General features: G+C 42.7%; 1 protein-coding gene across 4 annotated transcripts in view; it reads right to left on the bottom strand.

Moving 5' to 3' along the window:
• Positions 1–19,783, bottom strand: part of SETDB1 (SET domain bifurcated histone lysine methyltransferase 1) — a 164,483-nt gene that overhangs the window by 132,389 nt on the left and 12,311 nt on the right. The window contains exons 1-3 of one of the 4 annotated variants that reach the window (XM_085849563.1): positions 8,669–8,683; positions 7,984–8,235; positions 5,094–5,554 (exon numbers count right to left, since the gene is read on the bottom strand). In XM_085849563.1, coding sequence (XP_085705689.1) covers positions 5,094–5,554; positions 7,984–8,163 — 641 coding nt within the window. In that variant the 5' untranslated portion in view covers positions 8,164–8,235; positions 8,669–8,683. Of the gene's footprint in view, positions 1–5,093; positions 5,555–7,983; positions 8,236–8,331; positions 8,570–8,668; positions 8,684–19,783 lie in introns of those variants that run through there. The other 3 variants (XM_085849561.1, XM_085849562.1, XM_085849564.1) reach the window with 3 other exon arrangements.

The following is a 19,783-nucleotide window of genomic DNA, read 5'->3' as shown; positions in this document are numbered from 1 at the left end:
AAAGCCTTCGGGACCCCACTCTTTAAGGATAGGAGGAAAACCACGGGGTAACCTTCCCGGGTCAGATTGCAGCAGAGTGTGTCGGGGTGGTGTAGAGGTGTCGTCGTCCACCAGAAAGCGGACTCCTTGGGTTAACCTGAGGTGGTTCCTTCGGGCGGGTTCTTGGAATTTCCGATCCTGAAGAGAGGAGGATCACCTGCCTCTCATCATCTGAGCATTAGTATTGCAGCACTCTGAGGTTCGGAGACCGGATAATAATGATAATGGTGGGTGGTTACACCGACTATTGGTCTGGTCACTCTGATGGTTACAATGCCCAAGGAGTTGCTGTAGCTGTGTCCAATAAGCTGACTTCAATGGCAATCGAGGCAACACCGGTCCTAAAACTAAGGATTCATCACTCCTTGGGTGTCATTTCCCTGGTCTCTGTATATACTCCGACTGAGGTGAGTGATCTCATCATGAAGGACGCATTCTATGCCACGCTCGAGTCTGTGGATGATCAGAGCCCCAGGCGAGATACTCTTCTAGCCTTGGGGGAATGCAATGCATCGACTGGAACTGATAGGGATGGTTATGAGACAGGTGTTGGTGTCCATGGGTCGAGAACTGTGAACCAGAATAGCACTAAGTTCCTTGACTTTGCAACAAGTCATGGACTTAGGGTGGCTGGTTCATGGTTTCAGTGCCCACAGGCTCATCGGTGGACTTGGTATTCCAACGCCGGCAGTGTGGCAAAGGATATTGACCATGTGAGTGTTCAGAGTGCTCAGTTCTACGACACCGACCACAGGCTTGTAGTAGCAACTCTGAAGTTGCAGCTTAAATCCAGGAGAATGGTGTTATCCCAGCCTAGGCTGGATGTTGGCAAGTTTGGGGATGAGAGGGAAGCTGAGGAGTGTTGCGAATAGGCCGAGTGGGGATTTTGGGGGTGAGTGCTTTGGGGAATCCTGAAGTTGTGGAGTGCCTTCAAGACAACCATCCTTGATGTTGCCGGTGGATGTCATGGAACTCACTGTCGGACGGGGAGGAGTTGTGTCTCTCAAGGGACACTGGATACTATTGACCAGTCGCAGTGCCAGGCTTAAAAGCAGAGCAAAACTGTTCAGGGAGTTGAGGCGTAAAACTGTCCGTGCACAGAGAGTGGACAAGAGACCTGTGTGCAAGGAATCTGTGGGGGTGGAGCATCACCTGTGGTCAAGCGATTCTCATCCTGCTGACAGGGGAATTCATGCATTATGTTCCTCCAAGCCCATCCCTGTGTACTGCAGTTAGAGCAGATGGTGGTGAGCTCTTAACAGAGGAGTCAGAAATAAAGGCCCACTGGGCCGGTGACTGAGCGGCTGTGCCATGCTGATCGACTCGTTGTTGAGTTGGATGTCAGGTGTGATCCTATCCCCACCACTGACCCTCCAATTAACTGTGGTTCATCTTCGTTTGTGGAAACACAGGCTGTGATGAACCGGATGAAATAGGGTAAAACTCCTGGGATCTGTGGCATCCATGCTGAACCTCAAGACTGGTGGAAATGCTGTACTCATGTCGTTGCATGCAGTTTTGTGCTCTGCCGAGAACACAGGCATCATCCCAAATAACTGGAAGAGGGGCCTTGTTGTCGCTCTCTGGAAAGGAAGGGTGATCGTCAGGACTACAACTATCGAGGGGTGATGCTGCTCTCAGCGCCGGGCAAGGTCTTTGCTCGGATAATTCTTGATTGGGCTCGCCACCATTTGCTTGAGCACCAGCGCCCAGAGCAGTCAGGCTTTACACCAAAGAGGTCAACGATTGACCGTATCCTTGCCCTTTGGGTCCTCAACAAACACAGACGAGAGTTTTGGCAGGGGCTGGTTGCAGCCTATGTTGATCTCTGCAAAGCGTTCAATACAGTGAATAAGGATGCCCTCTGGAGGATTCTTGGTCTTCATGGGGTGCCACCAAAACTGATTAATCTCATGTCCCAACTATATTTTGGTACTGAGGGTATTGTGAGATGTGGTGATGCCATCTCCAATTTATTTCGAATTGTTACTGGAGTTTGTCAGGGGTGTTTACTGGCCCCGACATTTTTCAGTGCTTGCATGGACTGAATTCTGGGGAGGATGTAGGAGAGATCAAGCTGCGGTGTGTCGTTTGGAAATGTCAAGATCTCTGACCTTGATTTCGCAGATGATGCAGTCATCTTTGCGGACACTCTGGATATCCTTTTGGGGGCCCTCGAGGTGCTGAATGAGGAGTCGGAGCTGCTGGGAGTATGGGTTTCCTGGATCAAAACCAAGATCCAGGCTTTCAATAACATATTGGATGTTGCTATATTGTCTGTACTCATTTGTGGTGAGGATGTTGAGGTCATGGAGAGATTCAATTACCTTACCTTGGCAGTGATATTCTTTCTTCTGCTGGTTGTGAGCCAGAGGTCATTAGATGTCTGAGTCAGGCCTGGGAGTCATCAGTTCACTGGATCGTGGGGTGTGGCACTGTCAGTACCTGTGCAGTTGGACGAAAGTCTGAGTCTTCACATCCTTGGTGCTTCCAGTCTTGCTCTACGGATGTTAGACTTGGACTCTGACCAGGTATGTGAGACGTAGACTTAATTCCTTTGGTACCAGATCCCTACGGAGAATCCTTATTTATGGCTGATCAGACTGTATCTCGTGAGTGGTTGCTGAGAGACTCAAATGAGATTTGTTACCTGCATAGTCGGTGAGCGTCACCTGCGGCTAAATGGACATGTGGCTCATTTTCTTGAGGCTGATCCTGCTCATCAGATTCTCCAAGCGAGGGAGCCTCGTGAGTGGACGAGACCAATGGGCAGACTACATTCCTCGTGCAGCAGGTTGATCAGCATCTCAAGGAGATGGGGATGGGCCAGGCATCTGCCTGGGAGATGTCCAGATGGAGGCCACTGGAGTACCAGAGGAAAGTGGATGCAGCGACGCACTGCTCTAGAACATGCTCCCATACCTGACCTGAAAATTCCATCCCAACAATTTCTAGAGAACCCAATTAAAGCGAAATTAGATTTGGAAGTCGACCCACTTTGTTCAAAATATTTCCTGAAAATACGATAGATCGTCAGCAAATCCAAAATGTCGAGCATCACATGCACATGCATGCACTTCTTCAGGGACTTTTTTTTTTTTTTCTTCGGTGAAAAATCGTTGAAATAGTCGAGATTGCTAAAAATAATCAAACATCAAACTAAAAATCCCTGAATCAGAGGCACTTTGTTTTTTTGAAATGGGGTGGTGGGGGGGAGGGGGATATCACTGGCTCTATATCAGCATGTAATTAAGTAAGTGTGCAATTCAGCAAGCAAGTGAGTATTGAAATGGAAGACCAGTGAGGAACCCAAAGAAGTAAAGAGCAAAGATGGAGTCATCAGGAGGAACCTGGATATGATTCAGCGGTTATTCCACAACCCTCAAACCCATCCAAGCACAGCCAAGTGAACCTTGCAGAAAAATTTCTGCAAGAATTCAATTCTCCTTTGAGAGATAGATAACAAGAGAAAAAAAAAATCCAGAATTACAATTAATAAAAAGAGAATTATGAAAATATATATATATATATATATATTAATTATGAAAATATAATTATGAAAAGCCTGGTGTTGGCTTAGTGGTTAGGGTGGTGGCTTGGGATCCCAGGGTCCTGAGTTCAAGCCTCGTTGGCTGCTGAATTAACACCAGGGGGTTGACTCAGCCTGTCATCCTTCCGAGGTCGGCGAAATGAGTACCAGTGTACTGGTCCCGGTGTATGCCCCGGTAAGAATAGGTGTACCATATCCCTGTGTGTCGTAAGAGGCGACCAGGGTTGGCATCAGGAAGGGCATCCGGCCATAAAACATTGCCTCAAGAAAAAGCCCAACCCCTGCATAGCAGGGAAAAATGGCTGTAAAAACGGTCATATATATATACATATATACATATACATATATATACATACATATACATATATATACATATACATATATACATATACATATACATATATATATATATATATATATATATATATATACATACATATATATATATATATATACATACATATATACATATATATATATATATATACATACATATATACATACATATATACATATATACATATATATACATATATATACATATATATACATATATATATATATATATATATATATATATATATATATATATATATATATATATATATATATATATATATATATATATATATATATATATATATACATACATATACATATATATACATATACATATATACATATACATATACATATATATATATATATATATATATATATATATATATATATATATATATATATATATATATAGTGCGTGCAAGTAAGTGAGTGATTCAGTGAGTATCTGTGGGCAAGGGACTGATTCAATCTGAGCGAGTGGGTGTCAGCGAGTCAACGGGAAAGTGAGTGAGTGAGCAAAACATCAGCAAAATGTAGGTCAACAAAATCAGCTGGTGGTGCGCTGTTCGGCAGGTTTACTGAACTTTCGGCTTTTATAGATAACACATCATGCCTTGTTATTACTCAAAGAGCTTTTAAAGACTGACAAAATGATGCACCTCAGATAATGGATAACAATGTGACGTCTCACAAAGAATCCAGGTCCATTCAACTGACAAGACTGAGCGTTTTACAACGCACAACCTCACCATGGTAGATCTGTGAAGGATCATGACCAGGTATCTAAGAAGTAGACTTAATTCCTTTGGTACCACATCCCTTCGGAGAATCCTTATTTAATCGCTGGTCAGATTGTATCTAGTGTTTATCAAAGTCAATCTGCGTGCGGACTCTCAAACACACTCAAGGAAGAAAACCTATTACAATAACCTCTGCCGTGCCATGTTCACAAACAGGCGAGGCAGATTATGGTCATTACTTTCACTCTCAGGTCTGATGTCTATTGGGGGACCCATTTCATCGAAAGGCACAAAAAATGCATTAGATTTCCATCAGAATCCAAAACCTTTGAAAATTTCACTTAAATTAGCAGCAAGTCAGGTTCATCAAGTTCATTTGGGATAACTTCACATAATTAAAAAATATAAAAGCGAGTTCATACCTCATAATATCTTCAAACATCTTCGAAACAGCAATATCTTTTGCCTCCTGCCGTTGCACTCGCTCACGCAGGTCTGGAACCCTCTCCTGTAATAGCGTTTCCTGCTGCATCTGTTCCTCAACGTACTTTTTTAAAAGTTTCTCCAGCTCTTCCACAGAAATATTGAGCTCTTTTGCTGCAGCAGTCATATCGTCGCACAACGTTTCCTCTTCGCAAGTATCTTTTCTTCCTTCATCTCCATTGTTTACGTCATCCTTCGTTTCTCGTACAGCATTTCGATCGACGCGCTGCCCTTTCTCTGAAACGATCGCCTCCTTCGCTGGTCCTTGCAAGTCTTCTCCAACTTTTGACACTGGTGGATTCTCCTTTGTCGTCTTCGATTCGGCCTCCATCTCCCTCTCCTTAGATCCGATACCAATTTCAACCATGTGTTTGTCCATGTGAAAAGTAATCTCTTGATTCTGAAAAGAAAATATCCTACTGTATTAAACAAAGCAATTCTCCAGATGTATATGTATATGCACCAGAAAAATCAAGGGGTGGGGGGGGGGGAAAAATCCACAAATTTTGCATCAGTGTTGGTGACCAACACCCAGGGTATTTAACCCCCCCTCCCCGTGAGGGGAGGGAGGAAACCACTTGTAAATGCTCCCAAAGGGAGAGGGTGTTTCTCGTACTGCATTTTATTTTAAGTTAAAATTGGACAATACACGACCTTCAAAATGACGTACGAATGTTAAACAAGGCCTTTTGCGCATACGCTCTATGTTTACACTGACTCTGTTCTAATCACCCAGCACCTTTTACCCTGCCGTTGCCGACGTGAAATGTGCGATTCAAATAGTCTTTAAAACATAATTTTCAGCATTTACACGATAGTGGCAATTTCAGTGGTTAACGATAATGGTTCCGTTCCTGATGGGTATACGAGAGACACAAAGAGGTTCATACCATTTATTGTTAGTACTTTGGAGCGGTCATGGCACGTGCGCACGCACGCACGCACACGCACCCTTGCACCAATAAATGGAAAAAAAAACAAACAAAATATATCTCATACAATTACCTCAATCACCAAAAGTGAAGGTGATGTTTTCACTCCTGTATGTTTGTTTGTTTGCACGATAACTCAAAAAGTTGTGGACGGATTCGGATGAAACTTTGTGGACACGTTGGGTGTGTGACAAGGACGAATCGATTCGATTTTGGTGAAGATCCGGATATGGGATTTATTTAATTTTTTAAGCGATTGTTCACCATTGAGAGACGGGCTAAAAACGATATATTTATTGGATCAGGCATTGGGTGGCGGAAGTATGTGCTCCACTGAGTGCCTTTCGAGGTGATCTTGTGGTCCCGGAACCAAACAATGTACAATCATTTATACTGACCCTCACAGCCCACAAAACTCCCCCTTCCCCCCCCCCACCACCCCATACATGATCAATAGTAAATATCATTTTAAAGTTACCCTGTGCATCGACAAGCACCAGATATGACGTTCCCATCAGTGTTAAGGAGCACGACGGCTTGGATCGAACAAACCCATCCACGAACCTTCGGCCTTCTATGGCCGCACATCGTCGGGGGGTTTTGCAATACGGAGAGCAAGATATCACCTTATTGGACGTATGCTTATAAGTATGTGTGGCTTCTTTAAAAAAAAAAAAATTCGTCGTTTCATTCTACAATCCTTAACATGGGAGGCATGAAATATATCCAGGCTGCCCCAAACTACTTTGTTACGAGGGGTTACAGGGGTACAATCACTCTCTCTACCGAGTGCAGCCTGTGGCTGCTGGTTGCATCATTGGTTGGGACGCAGCTATGCCGCTGATGTAGTGTCCCCCTTACCAGTATACTGGTACGCATTTTGCCGACCTCGGAAGGATGACAGCCTGAGTCAACCTCCTGGTGCATTAATTCAGCGGCCCAATGAGGATTGAACTCAGGACCCGAGGATCCCAAGCCGCCACCCCAACCACTAAGCCAGAACCAGGCTACACTGGGGTACAGTAAAATACCTCGTATATCCGACATCCCAACTACTCTCCTATTCTACCAACTACGCTCGAGACACCCTTAACCGGAGGGGCAAAGATGACAAAGAGAAAAACAAATTGAAAACTTTTTGGGGTTTCTTCAATCTTTGTGACATGATCGTAATAATCACATGATCGTCGGCACAAGATGATGAAACGGTTTTCTTCGAGAAATGGCTCAAATGAGCACACACAGATCCTCAAGTATTGCTCACCATATAGGACTATACACATTTAATAATAAAACCAACATTAAAAATAACTAGCATCCGTTGAAGACAAAGTCTTCGATATCCCCCACCATAGTATATGAGGATTAACAAACTTGTACTCCCGAAACGTGTGCAATATGTATGTGAAGTTTCCCCTTGATCTGAACAGCCGTTCTGGAGAAGAAGATGTTTGAAGGTTTTAGGGTAAATTCAATATGGCCACCAAACCATGTGACCTATCAATTAGAAACTAAAGGGGGAGCACTCGGGAGAGTGCAAAACCTCCGCCGCCAATACTGCTGGGTCACTCAAGTGAACCTTATATCTTATTCATTAAATATGATGTCAACAGTGCTGACTGACAGTTATAGTTCTTTTCTCCAACAATTTTTTTTTGGGGAGGGGGGGGGAGTTGGAAATCACTTAAAACATGTGGAAAAGCCAAAAAAAAAATATTTTTCTCTAACAATTTTTTTTTTGGGGGGGGGTGGGACCAAGTCCAAAATCTAATGGCATGATCCTTGGAGCATACCTAACCCCCCCCCAACCAAGTTTCGTCGAAATTCATCGAGGAGTTTTTCCGTAATACTGTTCACAAACAAACAAACAAACAAGCAGTCATCGACTGGGACTTACGAAATCGTCAACTTGACCTCCGACGTTGTCCAATAAAAGCTGTTTCGAGAGAAGGTAGCGAAGCAAACCGGAAGTTTCTACGATGATTCTGCACCAAACCATCAAAAATCGAATGTTTTGGATGTTTGACCTCACTGTGACCTTGACCTTTGACCGATTTGACCAAAATCTAATCAGCATCAGCCATCACCCTCCTGAATCATGTGGTGCAATTTGACATTGGGAGCTTCTTCCGTTCTCGAGTTATCGTGTCTACAAACAAACAAACAAAAACGGAAGTCATCAATATACTGACGAAATCTTTAGATTTCATAAGTAACAAACAAGCAGTCATAGACCGGTACTTACGAAATCAACTTGACCTCTGACCTTGTCCAATAAAAGCTGTCTCGAGAGAAGGTAGCGAAGCAAACCGGAAGTTTCTCCGATGATTCTGTACCAAACCATCAAAAATCGAATGTTTGACCTCACTGTGACCTTGACCTTTGACCGATTTTGACCAAAATCTAATCAGCATGAGCCATCACCCTCCTGAATCATGTGGTGCAATTTGACATTGGGAGCTTCTTCCGTTCGAGTTATCGTGTCTACAAACAAACAAACAAACAAACGGAAGTCATCAATATACTGACGAAATCTTTAGATTTCATAAGTAACAAACAAGCAGTCATAGACTGGTACTTACAAAATCGTCAACTTGACCTCTGACCTTGTCCAATAAAAGCTGTCTGTAGAGAAGGTAGCGACGCAAGCCAGAAGTTTCTACGATGATTCTGTACCAAACCATCAAAAGTCGTAACGTCGACCGAAGCAAAAATCTCCATTTTTCAACGCAATTACTTAATATTATTTTATCAAAGTTACAAAACCGTAATATTCGGCCATCCACCAACAATCTTAACATAATCCGACGACTCAGCGAGTCAGGCATGCGACGATAACCTTTATTGGGATAAAAAATGACTTTTAAACACCATCTTTATCGAAAACGTCGTCAGCGCGCACATGGAAAACCTTGACGTGACTCAACGGCGCGTCTGCTCGAGCGCACTGCATCACGTGACGACCCGTGACGCGTCGAGTGAAATATTTTTTATACAATCTTAAAACGTCTCCAAAACATCCGATTTTTACCAGAATTTCGACAACCGAGTTTTAAGCGTCCTAAGCGATCGCAAAAACCGAAGATAAAATTAAAATAGAAATTAAAACGAACTCGTAACGTCGAGCGAAGCAAAAATACTCCATTTCTCCACAAGAATTTATGGAATTATGTTTGACCTCACTATGACCTTGACCTTTGACCAAAATCAAATCAGCGCGAGCCATCACCCTCCTGAATCACGTGGTGTAATTTGACATTGGTAGCTTCTTCCGTTCTCGAGTTATCGTGCTTACAAACAAACAAAGAAGCAGTCATAGACTGGTACTTACGAAATCATCAACTTGACCACTGACCTTGTCTAATAAAAGCTGTCTCGAGAGAAGGTTGCGACGCAAACCAGAAGTTTCGAAGATGATTCTGCACCAAACCATCAAAAAAAATCGAATGTTTTGGATGTTTGACCTCACTGTGACCTTGACGTTTGACCGATTTTGACGAAAATCTAATCAGCACTAGCCATCACGCTCCTGAATCGCGTGGTGTAATTTGACAATGGCAGCTTCTTCCGTTCTCGAGTTATCTGTACCAAACCATCAAAAATCGAATATTGGACCTCACTGTGACCTTGACCTTTGAGCGATTTCGACCAAAATCTAATCAGCACTTGCCATCACCCTCCTGAATCACGTGGTGGAATTTGACATTGGTTGCTTCTTCCGTTCTCGAGTTATCGTGCCTACAAACAAACAAACAAACAAAACATACAAACAAACATACAAACGGAAGTCATCAATATACTGACGAAATATTTAGATTTCGAAAGTAACAAACGAACAAACAAGCAGTCATAGACTGGTACTTACAAAATCGTCAACTTGACCTCTGACCTTGTCTAATAAAAGCTGTCTGTCGAGAAGGTAGCGACGCAAACCAGAAGTTTCTACGATGATTCTGTTCCAAACCATCAAAAATCGAATGTTTGACCCCACTGTGACCTTGACCGTTTTTGACCAAAATCTAATCAGCACGAGCCATCAGCATCCTGAATCACATGGTGTAATTTGACATTGGTAGCTTCTTCCGTTCGAGTTATCATTTTTTGGATGTTTGACCTCACTGTGACCTTGACCTTTGACCAAAATCTAATCATCACGAGCCATCACCCTCCTGAATCACGTGGTGTAATTTGACATTGGTAGCTTCTTCCGTTCGAGTTACATGTACCAAACCATCAAAAATCGTATGTTTGACCTCACTGTGACCTTGACCTTTGACCGATTTTGACCAAAATCTAATCAGCACGAGCCATCACCCTCCTGAATCACGTGGTGTAATTTGACATTGGTAGCTTCTTCCGTTCTAGAGTTATCATGCCGACAAACAAACAAACAAACAAGTAGTCATAGACTGGTACTTATGAAATCGTCAACTTGACCTCTGACCTTGTCGAATAAAAGCTGTCTCGAGAGAAGGTAGCGACGCAAACCAGAAGTTTCTACGATGATTCTGCATCAAACCATCAAAAATCGTAACGTCGAGCAAAGCAAAAATCTCCATTTCTCCACGCAATTAAACCTTAACACAACTCAACGACGCGTCTGCTCGAGCGCACTCCATCATGGGACCGCCCGTGAAGCGAGGAGTGAAATATTTTTTATACAATCTTAAAACGTCTCCAAAACATCCGATTTTTACCAGAATTTCGACAACCGAGTTTTAAGCGTCCTAAGCGATTGCAAAAACCGAAGACAAAATTAAAATCGAAGTTAAAACGAACTCGTAACGTCGAGCGAAGCAAAAATACTCCATTTCTCCAACATGAATTTACGGAATTATGTTTGACCTCACTGTGACCTTGACCTTTGACAGATTTTGACCAAAATCTAATCAGCACAAGCCATCACCCTCCTGAATCACGTGGTGTAATTTCACATTGGTAGCTTCTTCAGTTCTCGAGTTATCTGTACCAAACCATCAAAAATCGGATATTTAACCTCACTGTGACCTTGACCTTTGACCGATTTCGACCAAAATCTAATCAGCACTTGCCATCACCCTCCTGAATCACGTGGTGTAATTTGACATTGGTTGCTTCTTCTGTTCTCGAGTTATCGTGCCGACAAACAAACAAACAAACAAGCAGTCATAGACTGGTACTTACGAAATTGGCAACTTGACCTCTGACCTTGTCCAATAAAAGCTGTCTATCGAGAAGGTCGCGACGCAAACTTGAAGTTTCTACGATGATTCTGTACCAAACCATCAAAAATCGAATGTTTTGGATGTTTGACCTCTGTGACCTTGACCATTGACAGATTTTGACCAAAATCTAAGCAGCACTAGCCATCACCCTCCTGAATCAGGTGATGTAATTTGACATTTGTAGCTTCTTCCGTTCTCGAGTTATCGTGCCGACAAACAAACAAACAAACAAGCAGTCATGGACTGGTACTTATGAAATCGTCAACTTGACCTCCGACCTTGTCCAATAAAAGCTGTTTCGAGAGAAGGTAGCGAAGCAAACCGGAAGTTTCTACGATGATTCTGTACCAAACCATCAAAAATCGAATGTTTTGGATGTTTGACCTCACTGTGACCTTGACCTTTGACCGATTTGACCAAAATCTAATCAGCATCAGCCATCACCCTCCTGAATCATGTGGTGCAATTTGACATTGGGAGCTTCTTCCGTTCGAGTTATCGTGTCTACAAACAAACAAACAAACAAACGGAAGTCATCAATATACTGACGAAATCTTTAGATTTCATAAGTAACAAACAAGCAGTCATAGACTGGTACTTACAAAATCGTCAACTTGACCTCTGACCTTGTCCAATAAAAGCTGTCTGTAGAGAAGGTAGCGACGCAAGCCAGAAGTTTCTACGATGATTCTGTACCAAACCATCAAAAGTCGTAACGTCGACCGAAGCAAAAATCTCCATTTTTCAACGCAATTACTTAATATTATTTTATCAAAGTTACAAAACCGTAATATTCGGCCATCCACCAACAATCTTAACATAATCCGACGACTCAGCGAGTCAGGCATGCGACGATAACCTTTAGTGGGATAAAAACGACTTTTAATCACCATCTTTATCGAAAACGTCGTCAGCGCGCACATGGAAAACCTTGACGTGACTCAACGGCGCGTCTGCTCGAGCGCACTGCATCACGTGACGACCCGTGACGCGTCGAGTGAAATATTTTTTATACAATCTTAAAACGTCTCCAAAACATCCGATTTTTACCAGAATTTCGACAACCGAGTTTTAAGCGTCCTAAGCGATCGCAAAAACCGAAGATAAAATTAAAATAGAAATTAAAACGAACTCGTAACGTCGAGCGAAGCAAAAATACTCCATTTCTCCACAAGAATTTATGGAATTATGTTTGACCTCACTATGACCTTGACCTTTGACCAAAATCAAATCAGCGCGAGCCATCACCCTCCTGAATCACGTGGTGTAATTTGACATTGGTAGCTTCTTCCGTTCTCGAGTTATCGTGCTTACAAACAAACAAAGAAGCAGTCATAGACTGGTACTTACGAAATCATCAACTTGACCACTGACCTTGTCTAATAAAAGCTGTCTCGAGAGAAGGTTGCGACGCAAACCAGAAGTTTCGAAGATGATTCTGCACCAAACCATCAAAAAAAATCGAATGTTTTGGATGTTTGACCTCACTGTGACCTTGACGTTTGACCGATTTTGACGAAAATCTAATCAGCACTAGCCATCACGCTCCTGAATCGCGTGGTGTAATTTGACAATGGCAGCTTCTTCCGTTCTCGAGTTATCTGTACCAAACCATCAAAAATCGAATATTGGACCTCACTGTGACCTTGACCTTTGAGCGATTTCGACCAAAATCTAATCAGCACTTGCCATCACCCTCCTGAATCACGTGGTGGAATTTGACATTGGTTGCTTCTTCCGTTCTCGAGTTATCGTGCCTACAAACAAACAAACAAACAAAACATACAAACAAACATACAAACGGAAGTCATCAATATACTGACGAAATATTTAGATTTCGAAAGTAACAAACGAACAAACAAGCAGTCATAGACTGGTACTTACAAAATCGTCAACTTGACCTCTGACCTTGTCTAATAAAAGCTGTCTGTCGAGAAGGTAGCGACGCAAACCAGAAGTTTCTACGATGATTCTGTTCCAAACCATCAAAAATCGAATGTTTGACCCCACTGTGACCTTGACCGTTTTTGACCAAAATCTAATCAGCACGAGCCATCAGCATCCTGAATCACATGGTGTAATTTGACATTGGTAGCTTCTTCCGTTCGAGTTATCATTTTTTGGATGTTTGACCTCACTGTGACCTTGACCTTTGACCAAAATCTAATCATCACGAGCCATCACCCTCCTGAATCACGTGGTGTAATTTGACATTGGTAGCTTCTTCCGTTCGAGTTACATGTACCAAACCATCAAAAATCGTATGTTTGACCTCACTGTGACCTTGACCTTTGACCGATTTTGACCAAAATCTAATCAGCACGAGCCATCACCCTCCTGAATCACGTGGTGTAATTTGACATTGGTAGCTTCTTCCGTTCTAGAGTTATCATGCCGACAAACAAACAAACAAACAAGTAGTCATAGACTGGTACTTATGAAATCGTCAACTTGACCTCTGACCTTGTCGAATAAAAGCTGTCTCGAGAGAAGGTAGCGACGCAAACCAGAAGTTTCTACGATGATTCTGCATCAAACCATCAAAAATCGTAACGTCGAGCAAAGCAAAAATCTCCATTTCTCCACGCAATTAAACCTTAACACAACTCAACGACGCGTCTGCTCGAGCGCACTCCATCATGGGACCGCCCGTGAAGCGAGGAGTGAAATATTTTTTATACAATCTTAAAACGTCTCCAAAACATCCGATTTTTACCAGAATTTCGACAACCGAGTTTTAAGCGTCCTAAGCGATTGCAAAAACCGAAGACAAAATTAAAATCGAAGTTAAAACGAACTCGTAACGTCGAGCGAAGCAAAAATACTCCATTTCTCCAACATGAATTTACGGAATTATGTTTGACCTCACTGTGACCTTGACCTTTGACAGATTTTGACCAAAATCTAATCAGCACAAGCCATCACCCTCCTGAATCACGTGGTGTAATTTCACATTGGTAGCTTCTTCAGTTCTCGAGTTATCTGTACCAAACCATCAAAAATCGGATATTTAACCTCACTGTGACCTTGACCTTTGACCGATTTCGACCAAAATCTAATCAGCACTTGCCATCACCCTCCTGAATCACGTGGTGTAATTTGACATTGGTTGCTTCTTCTGTTCTCGAGTTATCGTGCCGACAAACAAACAAACAAACAAGCAGTCATAGACTGGTACTTACGAAATTGGCAACTTGACCTCTGACCTTGTCCAATAAAAGCTGTCTATCGAGAAGGTCGCGACGCAAACTTGAAGTTTCTACGATGATTCTGTACCAAACCATCAAAAATCGAATGTTTTGGATGTTTGACCTCTGTGACCTTGACCATTGACAGATTTTGACCAAAATCTAAGCAGCACTAGCCATCACCCTCCTGAATCAGGTGATGTAATTTGACATTTGTAGCTTCTTCCGTTCTCGAGTTATCGTGCCGACAAACAAACAAACAAACAAGCAGTCATGGACTGGTACTTATGAAATCGTCAACTTGACCTCCGACCTTGTCCAATAAAAGCTGTTTCGAGAGAAGGTAGCGAAGCAAACCGGAAGTTTCTACGATGATTCTGTACCAAACCATCAAAAATCGAATGTTTTGGATGTTTGACCTCACTGTGACCTTGACCTTTGACCGATTTGACCAAAATCTAATCAGCATCAGCCATCACCCTCCTGAATCATGTGGTGCAATTTGACATTGGGAGCTTCTTCCGTTCTCGAGTTATCGTGTCTACAAACAAACAAACAAAAACGGAAGTCATCAATATACTGACGAAATCTTTAGATTTCATAAGGAACAAACAAGCAGTCATAGACCGGTACTTACGAAATCAACTTGACCTCTGACCTTGTCTAATAAAAGCTGTCTCCAGAGAAGGTAGCGACGCAAACCAGAAGTTTCTACGAGGATCCTGTTCCAAACCATCAAAAATCGAATGTTTGACCTCACTGTGACCTTGACCGTTGACCGATTTTGACCAAAATCTAATCAGCACTAGCCATCACCCTCCTGAATCACGTGGTGTAATTTGACATTGGTAGCTTCTTCCGTTCGAGTTATCTGCACCAAACCATCAAAAATCGAATATTTGCCTTCACTGTGACCTTTGACCGATTTTGACCAAAATCTAATCAGCACAAGCCATCACCCTCCTGAATCACGTGGTGTAATTTGACAGTGGGAGCTTCTTCCGTTCTTGAGTTATCGTGCCTACAAACAAACAAACAAGCAGTCATAGACTGGTACTTACGAAATCGTCAACTTGACCTCTGACCTTGTCTAATAAAAGCATGAATCAGTCAGAAGCCCAAGGGGAGCTTGAATTCTGAATTAATTGTGGTCTACGATCTTACACTGTGGTTTGCAGATAATGAGTCCCAGACAAAAACTAGATTTCTTATGAAAATTCCATTTTTTTGTTTTTATTTTTAAAAAAGTGATTCAGTCCCAGCAGGATATGCCAGATAATAGGTTTATTTCTTTTCAGAAGAATCTGATAAAAGATTATATATATATATATATATATATATATATATATATATATATATATATATATATATATATATATATATATATATATATATATATATATATATATATATCAGTTATTCATCGCTGTTCCAGAATTTCGACAAATGAGTTTTCAGCGTCCGAAGCGATCGCAAAAACCGAAGACAAAATTAAAATCGAAGTGAAAACGAACTCGTAACGTCAAGCGAAGCAAAAAATCTCCATTTCTCCACGCAATTATACCTTAACGTAACTCAACGACGCGTCTGCTCGAGCGCACTGCATCATGGGACGACCCGTGACGCATCGAGTGAAATAATTTTTTATACAATCTTAAAACGTCTCCAAAACATCCGATTTTTACCAGAATTTCGAGAACCGAGTTTTAAGCGTCCCAAGCGATCGCAAAAACCGAAGACGAAATGAAAATCGAAGTTAAAATGAACTCGTAACATCGAGCGAAGCAAAAATACTCCATTTCTCCACATGAATTTAGGAATTATGTTTGACCTCACTGTGACCTTGACCTTTGACCGATTTTGACCAAAATCTCATTCGCACCAGTCATCACCCTCCTGAATCATGTGGTGCAATTTGACAATGGAAGCTTCTTCCGTTCTCGAGTTATCGTGTCTACAAACAAACAAACAAACAAACAAACGGAAGTCATCAATATACTGACGAAATCTTTAGATTCCGTAAGTAACAAACAAGCAGTCATAGACTGGCACTTACGAAATCGTCAACTTGACCTCTGACCTTGTCTAAAAAAAGGTGTCTCTTGAGAAGGTAGCGATACAAACCAGAAGTTTCTACGATGATTCTGTACCAAACCATCAAAAATCGAATGTTTTGGATGTTTGACCTCACTGTGACCTTCACCTTTGACCGATTTTGACCAAAATCTAATCAGCGTGAGCCACCACCCTCCTGAATCACGTGGTGTAATTTGACATTGGAAGCTTCTTCCGTTCTCGAGTTATCATTTTTTGGATGTTTGACCTCACTGTGACCTTGACCTTTGACCGACTTTGAACAAAATCTAATCAGCACTAGCCATCAGCCTCCTGAATCACGTGGTGCAATTTGACATTGGTAGCTTCTTCCGTTCTCGTGTTATCGTGCCGACAAACAAACAAACAAGCAGTCATCGACTGGTACTTACGAAATCGTCAACTTGACCTCTGACATTGTCTAATAAAAGCTGTCTCTTGAGAAGGTAGCGACGCAAACCAAAAGTTTCTACGATGATTCTGTATCAAACTCTCAAAAATCGGAACGTCGACCGAAGCAAAAATCTCCATTTCTCCACGCAATTATACCTTAACGTAACTCAACGACGCGTCTGCGCGAACGCACTGCATCATGGGACGACCCGTGATGCATCGAGTGAAATATTTTTTATACAATCTTAAAACGTCTCCAAAACATCCGATTTTTACCAGAATTTGGACAACCGAGTTTTAAGCGTCCGAAGCAATCGCAAAAACCGAAGACAAAATTAAAATCGAAGTTAAAACGAACTCGTAACGTCGAGTGAAGCAAAAATACTTCATTTCTCCACATGATTTACGGAATTATGTTTGACCTCACTGTGACCTTGACCGTTGATCGATTTTTACCAAAATCTAATCAGCGCGAGCCATCAGCCTCCTGAATAATGTGGTGTAATTTGACATTGGAAGCTTCTTCCGTTCTCGAGTTATCGTGCCTATAAACAAACAAACAAACAAGCAGTCATAGACTGGTACTTACGAAATCGTCAACTTGACCTCTGACCTTGTCTAATAAAAGCTATCTCTCGAGAATAGCGACGCAAACCAGAAGTTTCTATGATGATTCTGTACCAAACCATCAAAAATCGAATATTGACCTCACTGTGACCTTGACCATTGACTGATTTTTACCAAAATCTAATCAGCGCGAACCATCAGCCTCCTGAATCATGTGGTGTAATTTGACATTGGAAGCTTCTTCCGTTCTCGAGTTATCGTGCCTACAAACAATCAAATAAACCAATGTCACCCGCAGGGTGACCCGTATCTTGCCAAAAGGTGAACACGTGTGACTTCTTTAAAGGTCACACTGAGGTGAACAGAGCTGCTATCCACCAGGAGCGACTCCTTGAGGAATATCTGCCTACGAGAGATTCCGATGAGAATCGTTCTCCAGAGTAACCATGAAAAATATGCTTTTGCCTCATAACTTCACCAAATGACATCATAATGTCTCAAGCTTGACATATCTAGAAAGCACTCATCGAGGTGTTCAATTTGAGGTACCACACGATATGGTTCCTAAAACTTGAAAATTTGACCTTGGGGTCAAATATGTTTGACCTGAGGCGCTAACCATGAATGTCAAGGCCAATCGCCACCAAAAATTAATCAGCTGAGCGCCAGACCATGAACTATATTCCCATGAAGTTTGAAGGCGAGCCGATCAAAATTACTCAAAAAATAAGGGTTTCGTCGACTCCCCTGATTTGCGACAAAGTGACCTTGACCTTTGACCTTGACCTTCAAAATTTTATGCGCTGAAAGGGACCTCCTATAGGCCTCTGATATGCAAAGTTACAAAAATTTCCAATGATAACTGTGCTCTGCAGAGTGATTTATACGCGATTACAGACCAAAAAATAAAAAATAATTAAAAAAAAAAACATTGTTACTTTTGAGGGGGGGTGGGGGTATGCATTCAAAGGGTAATTAGGATGTTTAATTAGGTTTGCCATGCTGTTCGAGTTTACCAGGATCTCGATGTAATAAGTAGCAATTCAGGGGTGATAAGTTGTCTAGTAAATGTTCATTTCTTCAAGGGGGGGATGATAATTGTCACGTAATTAGATAGGGACACGGGATAGGGTAAGTGTGTCTGCGTAAACCCCTTTTGGTATTCTCTGGAGACTGGCCGTTACGTCACAGGACAGTGCAGCGGATGGCTCCGCCCCGTGATCACGATTGGCGGAAGGCGATGGCGGTGGGCCAATAAACGGCTCGATTGAAGTGACGAGGACGGAAGGATAAAAAGGTTCTGTTCGGGGTCGAAAAGGAAGAAGAAGAAGATTACAACCAGAACGATCGTGTTTTTTTGGTGTGGAAGCTGTGGCGGCAGAGAGCGTCCTGGTTGTTGTGCTGAATCGATAGTGTTCTTGATCGTGTCTGGGAGCCTTGCCGAGCCTCGTGCCTCGCTTTGGTTGGCTCTGGGGTTCTGCTGACTCGGAGTGCGGGGTCGGGCGGACCTGCCTCCCTCTCCTGCTCGCGGCTTGGCGCCGGAGCTGGTTCCCTGGCGGCTGTGAGCGGACTTGGGCCAAGACCAGGAGGTCGACAGCACCACGGTTTCTCCTGCCCCCCTGACGAGAGCAAGGCCAGCTCGTCCGGCGCCCATCCAGGGACAGTTGCGTCCACACCACGGTCCAGCCTAATCACCAGAAATAGCTACGTGTGTGTGTGTGTGTGTGTGTGTGTGTGTGTGTGTGTGTGTGCGTGCGTGCGTGCGTGCGTGCGTGCGTGCGTGCGTGCGTGCGTGCGTGCGTGCGTGCGTGCGTGCGTGCGTGCGTGCGTGCTTGGCGCCTTTGAGGGATTGAGAACTGTATATTCATTGGAATTGTCTGTGTTTTTCCCCACGCCCGATCCCACACCATCCCGTCGAATCGGCCCGGATCCCTCTTCTTGCCGAGTCTTGTAATTTCTGGTAATAATAAAAAAGAATAAACATCATCAACTCAGTAAAAAGTGACTCGTGCCACCTTCTTCATCCCGTTTGCGGTAGAGCGATTAGAACCGCCATGTTTGGGTTATAAATAAATAAACCGCCTCCATCGTTTCGGCTCATTCTACGTTGGCGGGACTGTTCAAGTCCCGTGGACGTCACAATATGAAGGTCAAGGCCAATCGCCACCAAAAATTAATCAGATGAGCGACAGACCATGAACTATATTCCCATGAAGTTTGAAGACGATCAGATCAAAATTACTCAAAAATA

The sequence above is a fragment of the Eptatretus burgeri genome, chromosome 12 (genome assembly GCF_056783735.1).
Source record: "Eptatretus burgeri isolate ZD-2024b chromosome 12, Ebu_testis_v1, whole genome shotgun sequence".
NCBI classification, from domain to species: Eukaryota; Metazoa; Chordata; class Myxini; order Myxiniformes; family Myxinidae; genus Eptatretus; species Eptatretus burgeri.
This window is presented reverse-complemented; position numbering and strand designations above follow the sequence as displayed.